Source organism: Cotesia glomerata, unplaced genomic scaffold (genome assembly GCF_020080835.1).
Source record: "Cotesia glomerata isolate CgM1 unplaced genomic scaffold, MPM_Cglom_v2.3 scaffold_108, whole genome shotgun sequence".
Classification (NCBI taxonomy): Eukaryota; Metazoa; Arthropoda; class Insecta; order Hymenoptera; family Braconidae; genus Cotesia; species Cotesia glomerata.
Genome location: NW_025401421.1, coordinates 14,325 through 25,000, shown reverse-complemented (window position 1 = coordinate 25,000; position 10,676 = coordinate 14,325). Strand labels below are relative to the sequence as shown.

The 10,676-nt window shown below is 32.4% G+C and overlaps 1 protein-coding gene across 11 annotated transcripts; it reads right to left on the bottom strand.

Moving 5' to 3' along the window:
* Positions 1-424: 424 nt before the first annotated feature.
* Positions 425-10,335, bottom strand: LOC123273556 (transcriptional repressor p66-beta). Of its 11 annotated transcripts, none has more exons than XM_044740994.1 (9): positions 9,923-10,335; positions 9,443-9,745; positions 7,261-7,329; positions 6,555-7,052; positions 5,517-5,796; positions 5,315-5,377; positions 4,724-5,157; positions 3,059-3,360; positions 425-2,998 (listed from the first exon to the last, which is right to left on the bottom strand). In XM_044740994.1, the coding sequence occupies exons 3-9, from the start codon at positions 7,308-7,310 to the stop codon at positions 2,721-2,723; spliced, it is 1,905 nt and encodes a 634-aa protein (XP_044596929.1). In that variant the 5' UTR covers positions 7,311-7,329; positions 9,443-9,745; positions 9,923-10,335; the 3' UTR covers positions 425-2,720. The 11 variants fall into 11 exon arrangements, with proteins under 11 accessions (XP_044596929.1, XP_044596933.1, XP_044596923.1 ...); XM_044740998.1 differs by having other exon boundaries at positions 425-2,980; XM_044740988.1 differs by having other exon boundaries at positions 6,555-7,055; positions 9,923-10,334.
* Between the last annotated feature and the right edge of the window lie 341 nt (positions 10,336-10,676).

The window sequence follows — 10,676 nt, the reverse complement described above, 5'->3', positions numbered from 1 at the left end:
ATTACAAATTAAATCATTAAATATTTGTGTCTTGTGATAATGCTTCGTTCTTAAAAATTATCTCGATAATTCTTATTATAAAGATAATAACATCAATTCAACCTGGAATATATAGTTATTTAATTATAATTTATTAGGTCGCTTGTATTTCATATTGATTTTTGTTATCAAAATAAATTATAAGTCGCTGACCGGAGCATTAAAAATAGAAAATAAAAATCTTTAATTTTTCATTAGTAATTTAATTGCTATGGAATAAATATTAGTTTATAAGTATATATAGCTATTAAATTTACTTTAATTGCACAGTGGTACCTTAAAAAATGTATTTATTAGTCAATAGAATAAAAAAAAGTCTTATATTAATAAAAAGAGATTTAATTATTACAATTATTGACAAGCTTTATTTTAAATGTTTTGTCTGTTTTTTTTTTTTTTTTATTTTATTTAATAACATTTAATTAATCACCTGCTAATCCTAGGCGGGGAGGCAAAAAAATTAATACGTTTTATAATCGCTGACATTTTAAAAAACGTTTCTTTTTTTAAATAATAAATTTATATTATTTGGTTTCACATTATAATTATACTCATCAATTATTTTCTTGTCCTTGTTTTACAGCGCGGTTAATTTTATAACAATTTTTTATTGTTTAATTTTTTTTAATCAAAAATTGTCCAGTTTCCTAAAAGTTTGTGTTTAAAATCTAAATGAAGTCTAGGTTTAGCACCATACAAAAAATTAAGAAAAAAATCAGTGCAAAATCTTGGAAATTAATGAATTTTTTTTTATCTTTTTAAACTCAAAAAAAATTTACGATAACTACAATCGTGACAATGGAATATTTGTATCTGTAATGCATATTATCTAAATGATTGAGACTTTTTCTATTATTATTACAATTATTATTATTATAATATTTATTATTATGATGTTCATTATTATAATTATAATTATTATTATTTTATAATTATACGATTGTTTATTTGTGTATCACTTTTACACAAAAATTCATCGAGCAATAAACTATTGTGACGTACAAAGAGAAAGAGAGAATAGAAGAATCGTTATGACTACGGTTTACTTGATTTTTTTAATTGTAATTGTAATGTAATGTAACTATTATTCTATATGAGATACCGATATCATACTATTTTATTCATTCATTTATTTATTTATTCATTAGACATTTAATTTATGAAATAGGACGATTTTGTGATTAATCTCCAATATTTAAAAACCATTTTTATTTTGGTAATTTGAATATTTATAGTTTATTCACTGACTTTTATTTATTACCTCCCCACAAGTTTTTTTTTTTTAATATTAAAAAGAAACAAAAAAAATATATGTATATACGTCAACGTATCATCATTGTTATTAATTCAGTACACACTTATCGAATCAAAAACGTGTCAAGTATCTTTTGGTTACTTGCGTTATCCTAAGACAAAATTATTATTATTTACAAATTAACTTTTGAATAATTAATTTCATTAAACAGAGTTAAATTTCTTATTATTAAAGTCTATTAATAATAAACAGAGTCAATAGTTTTATAATTACTCTTCAATAAAATTAACTATACAACATAATTTATAAAAAGCTATCAGATTAAAAAAAAATTTTTATCTAATATGAAAAAATTTTTTGGAAACAATTATTACTTAAAACAAAATTTAATTTCGACGAATTATCAACTAAAATATTAATTAATAAATATTCCTAAAAATTATTTTGCCTGGGATACGCACGTCACCTCACCACCCACCGAAAATTCTCTCTCATTAATATCAATCTCGGTCTTCTCTTATTTTTTACCTAGACACACATATTGACTCTATTTGTGCGCGAGTTTAAGTCTTTGACTGTGACAATGCGTATTTCCGTACGCTTGGTCGCACACTAACAGAAAAAACTCAAAAAAAAAAAAAAAAAAAATCTAACCATTATTTTTCTATACCTTTAATTTCTATTTTTAATATCAGTCCACTCGCTACACTAGATCCATTCATACACAATTATTTTCAGGAAAGTTTCACTGATTCGGACGAAAGGATTTGTGATTCTCAACTCACATCAAACAAAAAATTAATAATAATAATAATTAATAATTAATATTAAAGGATATACACAGAATACAGGTACTGCCATCGGAAAAGACAATGGTACCGATGACTAAAGATCATGTTGAAGTTAAAATATTAATTGATGTTTTTATTTTAAAATAAATGTTTTTTTTTTTTTTTTTCCGTTCACTGAGACCTCCACCTAACAACAAGTGGAGAATCCGGATTTATATGTATAACAAAGTATCGCTTTCAGAAGCACGTCAAGGGCTCGATCAGTTTTATTAAACATTACATTAAGTTAAACGAGTGTTGGATAAAACGTTTGTTAAATAAAACGTTTTACATTAGTTATTATTACCGTGACAAAATAAACACTCACTGGCCATTTTCGTTAGCGATCGCCACAAGCACACAAATAATTAGATACTGCGTGTCCTTTGGTGTATGGATTATCTTGAGCAGTTTCTCCCACAAATTTTTAAATATTATTATTATTATTATTTATATTTTTAATTTTATTTATATATATATTTATATTAATCGAAGCTGCTTCAAGGCGACGTTAATCAATCAATTGATAAATTAATTATAATTTTTCACTTGTGTCTTCGGGCCCTTGAGTCTCGAGCTTCTAGCTATGCACTCGGTTACGTTTTCCAATTATGAGGATGTGCTCGTGAGGGTGCTTGGTTACCTTGGCCTTGGGAGGCTTGAGAAGGTATCATGTCAAGCAAATATTGGCGCTGGAGGTCGGCAGCCTGTCTCTGGAGCTCAACCATCCCCTTGCTGCCCGCAGCTTGAGCCATCGCGAGCTGATAGGGGTACAGAAGAGGATTGAACTGCGGCATCATGTGAGCTGGTAACGGCTGGTGAGGTGGCAGCCCGGGTACTTGAGATTTCGTCAACTCTGCAGAATAGTTCAAAACTTTAAAAGGGAGGTTAGATACACAATTCATTTTTGAGCTATGAGATAAAAAATCTTTACCTCTTATCAACTGCTGCTGGAGGGCTGCGGCCGCTGCCGCGTGATGTGGAGAAAATTTACCACTCTCGGCGAGCTTTACCAGAGGGTGGTCTTGGAGTTTTGGTGTAGGTGGAGTAGGAGCGGGTGGAGGGACTTGGACTGAGGGCTGAGGTGCGGGAGGTGTTGCTACTCTTCTGGTAGGTGTCACGGCTTTTGGAACTGGTTTTGGTGCTGGAGGATCCGGACTTGGACTTGCTGCTTGTGCTAATTTTTGCTCCATTTCGTGTTCTTGTTGCAAAGCTTTTACGAATGCTGTTTTTAACCTGGAATTTTTTATTGGTTTTATTGATTTTTTTCTTTACAATTATTTTAGTATTTTAATAATAACTAATCTATTCTAAAATGCTCTATTTCTAGATACATAATTAAGAAATGATCTTGTGAATTATTGACATTGTTAAAGATATAAGCTCATCCCGATGTTACACTCATCAAGACCTTTCATTTGAGTACCCACATCAATTTTTCATATATTTTATATATTTATATATATGAATATATGAAAAATATATCAAAATGCATGTGGGTACTCAAATGAAAGCTCTTGATGAGTGTAGCATCGGGATGAGCTTATATCTTTAAAAACGTCAATAGTTAAAAAAGTACAGTGCAATTTAACATAATTGAGAAACGACCTTGTATCTTGTGAACTATTGACATTTTTAAAGAAATGAGCTCATCTCGATATTACTCTCATCAAGACCTTTCATTTGAGTACCCACATCAATTTTTCATATATTTTATATATTTATATATATGAATATATGAAAAATATATCAAAATGCATGTGGGTACTCAAATGAAAGCTCTTGATGAGTGTAGCATCGGGATGAGCTTATATCTTTAAAAACATCAATAGTTAAGAAAATACAGTGCAATTCAACATAATTAAGAAACGACTTTGTATCTTGTGAACTATTGACATTTTTTAAGATATAAGCTCACTCCGACATTACACTCATCGAAACCTTTCATTTGAATACCCACATCAATTTTTCATATATTTATATATATTATAAATATGTATACAGTGTCCCAGAAGTAACGGACGCCATTGTAGCATCTGATAAACAAAATAATTCTGAGACGAAGTCCTTAGCCATTTTTTAATCAGACGCATAGATAATTAATTATTAATTAAAATAACGTCCTTTTATGCGTTAGAGAGAGAGCGCTAGTGTCAAGTCGTGCGTTCCAACGAAGACGCTTGCACGTGTGAATGTATAAGTAAATATGTGTGACTACGTTAGCTATAGAAACTAGTTAGTCATACAGTTAGTTGTCTTTGTTTGGCACATACTTTACTGGACACTGGCGCTCTCTCTCTAATAAATAAAGAGACGTTATTTTTAATAAATAATAAATTATCTATGCGGTTAATTGAAAAATGGCTGAGGACTTTTCGTCTCAGAATTATTTTTTTCATCAGAGGCTACAATGGCGTCCGTGACTTTTGGGACACCCTGTATATGAAAAATTACCCTGTATATGACAATATTTAAGAAAGTACAGTGCAATTTAACAAAAATCATTATTTAATAATTTTAGTTAAGTCACGGCAGTCACATAGTGACTGCAAGGTTACTAGTAATAATAATGATAATAATAATAATAGATAATATTTACCGATTAGTATGTTCAGCTTTAAGTGCTTTCTTAACATTAGTTGTCACACAATGCTCGCAAATAACTCGAGGATCACGTCCAGCGGGAGGCCGCAGGAATGTCGCATGTTGTCCACGTGGACCTTCTTTCTTGCCATTCGTTGCGGGTTTTTCCCATTTCCACACAGGCGTAAAATCAGTCTTACACTGGGTGCATTCAAAGGGTTCTGGAGGTGGTGGTATGGCTGGTTCTTTCGTTATAAAATCGACGACGTGTTCCAACCCCACTAGATAAATAAATTCGGTATTTGACGGATTGGGTACGAAGTGCATCTCTGGAGGTGGAGGCTTTGGTGGTGGTATTTGGAGGAGTGTTTTCTCCAGCTGATTTCTCAAAGCGAGTTTGGCTGCCGCTTGCCTTTGAGCTGGCCTCTGACTATCCTCCCTCGGTCGTTCCTGAATTTTTAAAAATATTTTTAGTATAAATTAATAATATTAATTGTGTACTTATATTATCGTAAACTATTATGACAAACAAATGAACTACGATACTTTATATAAAAGGTATTTAAAAAGAGCTTGCTTCATATGTTAACTTATAAGCGTTAAATACCTGTTCAGGAATTACAGGAGTGTTAATAGCAGTCGTAGTTTTGTTTTCTTGAGATCCAACAAGCTGCTTTGCAATTACACAACAAATTATTGGTATCGCAGTTGCAGTTAAGATCGGTATTTTTACAAAAAATGTTAGTATATATTCTTAATTAACTAAGTTAGTAGTTAATTAGTTACTAATGATTATTTTTTAAGCTTACTTGATGCGCGGGAACGGGCGTAGGATCCTTGGTAGATCGCTCAGTCCTGTCGGGTGGAGCGTGGTAAGAAGGAACGTTTCCAGTGACACTAGGAGGTCGAGTTCGCGGATGAGGTGGTTGTGGTATAACCATATTTGGTGGCATTCCCGTACTTGATGTTGGATTTCTTCCTGCGTTCGGCGGTAAAAGCATCCCCGGAGGTGGAGCATGTAAACTGCTACTACGACTCGGCGCAGGCTGGCCTCTCAATAAAGGTGGTGGTGCTTTTGTTACTCTGTGACTGAAATAAAAAATTTTTTTATCAAATCTATTTTAGAAAATTTTTTATTAGCGGGTTGTAGAGTACATATCTAACTGTAAAATGAGTTGCATTGGCCTATACTTAATAGAAATGTTGAGAGGTCCTGTGATTAAAGAGATTTGTGAAAACATTAGGAAAGTAGAGAATAAATGGAGAGAGTGAAAATATTAAATTGAGAGGAGAAATGTATGCGTGAGTGTAAATCTGGTCATTATGACTAAAGATTAAGGATTAAAAATGACAGAGTATAAGGTAAAAGACCCAGTTATTGACACTGGCCTAGTTGATTGACACTTGCAATTTTATTCTAGTTAAAAAAAATAAAATATTCTCAAAATACCAATTATCTTAGAATTTATAGCTCAAAAATTATATTTATTAATTCATTAGAGTCGATTTGTTTTATTTAATTAAAATAAAATTGCAAGTGTCGATAACTAGTTCAGTGTCAATAATTGGGTCTTTTACCTTAGTAGTCTGTAAGGAACTTAATGTAACTAAGTAATATGTGTAATAACGCAAAGCGAAACAAAATATGTTTAATGTTGGATGCAAAATGCAAATATTCAAAGAGCATGAAATAAAATGAATATTGATATTATTAGAAAATTTTTTATCACCGAAAAATAGTGAAAAAATAAATAATTATCCATCTTTACATGATTTATAAAAATTGTTTTTTTTAAATTTGAAATTAGATAATTACCCAATATAATTTTATTAAATAAAAAAAATACCTGTGTGCTACTGGCTGAACTGTTACAGGTGGAGGTACTTTATTAACAACTTTAGGCGGTATCGCCGCAATATTTTCTTTGAGCTGTTGCGACTGTTTAATTTTCTTCAACAAAACAAGCTTCATTTCCTCAGACCTCAAGTCTTCCTTGAGTTTCCTCAAGTTTTTCTCCCTTTCAGCCAGCTCGTCTGACGTCAATTCTTTTATTGGCAAAAGTGGCGGCATTTCACCTTCTTCACTGTCCGAATTATTACCATTAACGTAACCATTAATTCGGGGCTCATCCGGGCTCTCAGCGTAACTTTTCTCCGTCCTGGGTCTCAGGATTCTTCTTGGCCTTCTGTCTTCTCCCGTTTTAGGGGCAAGAATTCCCCGAGAGGAGTTTTGGATATTCCTTGGCTCCAAAATTTCTGCATTATTACCCGAGAAATTTATTCCTAAATTAAGCGGTACTGGTTCAGTGCTCAGGTTGCTCGATGCTGAGGACTCCCGTCTCACGCTACTGCAATAAATAATTTATAAATAAAAAGATAAATATAAGTATAAATAAAAAAAACTTACTAATTTAAATAAAGAAACAAAAAGTTTAGTTTAACTTTAAATACGATAAGAAAAATCAAACCTGTCTTTTTAAATGCTTATCAATAACGTGTAATTGTTGATAAAGCTGTAATTATTTAAACAAATGTTTAAACACAACTACTCACCTGACACTCAAGTCAACAACAGAATCTCCATCTAAATCCATTGCTTCCATTTCTCTAGATGTCACTGCCCTACAATAAAATAATAAATTAAATTATACATGTATACTTATTTATAAAGATGTTTACGGAAATGCCAATATAATAAAAAAATTAGTCAATTAATTAATTATTTAATTAAATTAGTTGTAATAGTAAAAATATGAAAAAAATAAATAAATAAACACGGAATTAATGAAAAGAATGTAAACTAGACCGAAATGTCCACGTCTACGATTGCCTGCAGGTCAATTACGGGATAACGTTCTAACCTCTGAGTAAATAGCGATCTTCCCTTCGAGCATCTATCTTACGCAAATGAAAAAATAGTAATGTAATGAAAAAAAAATTACATCACTCTGATACTCAGTAAATTAATAACTACTAAACTAAGTAAATAAATAATAATACGTGGATGGATGGATTAAAACGAAAATAAAAAATAAAAAAAGGTGATATCTCGCATCGTGTCTACTGTCAGAGAGTGATGACGACATACCTCAGCGATATCCAAATGTAAGTCACTTAACATTACTCGAAAACGGTATGTATCGAGGAATTAAATTTGATGCTTCGGAAGTGGCGTCTCCGCACAATGGCAGCTAAGCGTAGAGAGCAGGACTGAAAAGTAATGTCGGGGGGGGGGGGGAGGAGGACGAGGCTCAGTGGACGGGCGGCTCGGGGCAGGGGGTGATAGAGGAGCCGAGAGCGGGGAGAGGAGGGACTTCCAAAGCAACAAACTAAACCACGAGAAATAAAAAAAGAGCAAGTGAGACAGAGCTAAGTATGTATATATATATATATATATAGATGTAAATGTAGATGTGGAGTACAGTAGTAGACAGAGTAAACCGAGTACGAGTGGACGTTTTATTTTGCTCGTGCTGTATTATATGCTGTATGTTCGTTTTCGTTCGTTCGTTCCATTGGTGTGTAGGAGAGGGGACACTGTCGCACATTAATTACTTCTCCCCTTGGACCCTTCTTGTCCTCGTACCTCGTATCCACGATCCACGATTGCTGTTATGTATATAGTATAGAGTATAGAGGATAGGAGCACTGGCTCTACTGCTCCTCTATCCTCCGTCCTCGGTTAGGTCTCTACTCTCTGTTCTCCTCTGTCTCCTCTGTCTGCCGCTTTCATTTACTTTAGATTGTCGAAACCCGTAATATAACGCCGGGGGCGCGACCCAAAGTTATTCTCCCCGATATTCTCTTCTCATTTCACCGAAACTCCAATAACATATCCACCAATACTCGGTATTTGGTCCTCCATACTCCATACTCCTACTCAGCTTCAGCCTCAGCCCTGCTCACCTCATATCACCTCTTTTTTCCTTTCCCAATTTTTCCCTTTCCCGATCTAGATATCTACTTTTATTTTTTATATCATCCATCTCCACACGTAAACCCGTGCCTAGCAGAGGCATACGTGTAGTGTGTACATCGGGAAATCGATTTTTCACGGCGACCTCACCAACCTCAACCCCGGACATCAGCTCTACAAAAAATATATCATATTAATAACAATCCCAGATATTTATTACATTAATATCATCTTTGATAAATCACGATCACCGTCATTATTATCATCATCATCATTACTATTATTATTATAATAGGATAATAAAAGAAAATAAATACTGACTCCGTTACATTTTAAGCTCCGAAAAAAAATTAACAAGAAAACCATTGCTTATTTGTAGTATGCGAGTAAATTTCATGTAATTACTGTCATTTCGGGCCGACAACCGTGTGCGACCTCGCTCTTTCCCTCCTTTTTCAGTCTCTTAAACTATCGCCGTCTTTTTTCATCCATATATCTCCCTCTCCTTAAAGTAATACGTGGCTTTTCTTTATCTTACGATCATTAATATTGAAATTGTACTGAGTATTACGCACCTGATACAACAATTGTTTCTCTATTAAACATACAAGTTGTTTAAATAACAATCAATCTATTTTCACGATTCTTATTGTTGTATTTATATTTGTTTATTTATTTAGATTTGAAAAAAAAAGTAGCGTAAATTAGGAAGAATGCCAAGGACGTTTAAATATATTTATTGTTTATGTTTAAGGAAAACTGTGAATGAAATGAATTTTTTTGGTATTAAAATTTTAAATATATAAATAAACTTCATACCTGATGTTTTAATTAGTCAGTATTATTAAAACAAATCGATTGAAGAATCTTGTCACGAAACCGGGTATCATTTACCGATTAAAGTCATTAAATAATCGTAATCAATATATGAAAACATTATTCACTGTTTATACATATGGTTATTTTTTCATCGTTGAATAATTACTAATTTTTTGTTTTCTTTTTTCTTGTGTTAAGTCAATTGAATATTCAGAGGACGATGACCAACGGCAATAATATCACTCACTGCACACAAAATTAATCCACGTTTTCACAGTAGTTTTAATTCACCTCATTTTTTATCTGAAAATTGATTTAATTAATTACACATATCCAATTATTTATTTATTTTTAAAACAATAGTAATAACAATAATGACGAGTAAGTTATCTAAGCGTTGTCATTAATTAGTTGGTATAAATAAGTGATAATATATTTATTTTTATTATTTTAATGATTATCATAGATATGGATATTTACCGAGAAGATGATAAGTGAAACCGAAATAATAATTAATTAAGTATGCGGGATTACTATTTTTATTTTATTGTATCATTTTAACAAAACTGTTGAGAAAAAAAACACGCGCCACCTTGTATTCCATTGGCACTAGAAACAACTCGAGCCTCGAGTATCGAGTAATTCAATATGGCGGTGTGCGGCAACACTTACTGAGAAACTGATAGAATATAACATGGATGTGAGAGTGTCTCTGCGACCGCCGAATTGCTCGGTCCTTCTCTCGATTACTGGAGTCCCGTGCGCCGTCTCCGTCAGATCGTTGTCAAACAACGTGTGTCTGAGGAGTACTATACGTAAGAGAGCCCGGTAGTAAGCACGCATTCATCACCCTTTCGGGTGATACACGCGCGTGCACTTCTCATCTGCAACGACCCCCGTGGTTGACCTGTTGACCAACGGAAGTTAAACGGAAGCTCCCGGTGATCATTCGAATATTGGCGCTACTTGTGTTTCATTTTACCGCTAAATTTCAAATTTTTTTATGAAAATTTAATTAGTCGACATCTAAAAATTTTCATTATTTTTTTTTATTAAAAAAATTAAAAGAAAAAATTTCACATGTAAACGACTACGATGCTGAAGTTAGCTGTTAGCTGTCAATTTTAAAAATTTTTATAACAAATCAATTATAATAAAAAAAATACATCTAAAAATTATCACTTGTAATTTTTATTAATTTTCACATGTGGAATTTTTTAATAAAATTTTTTTT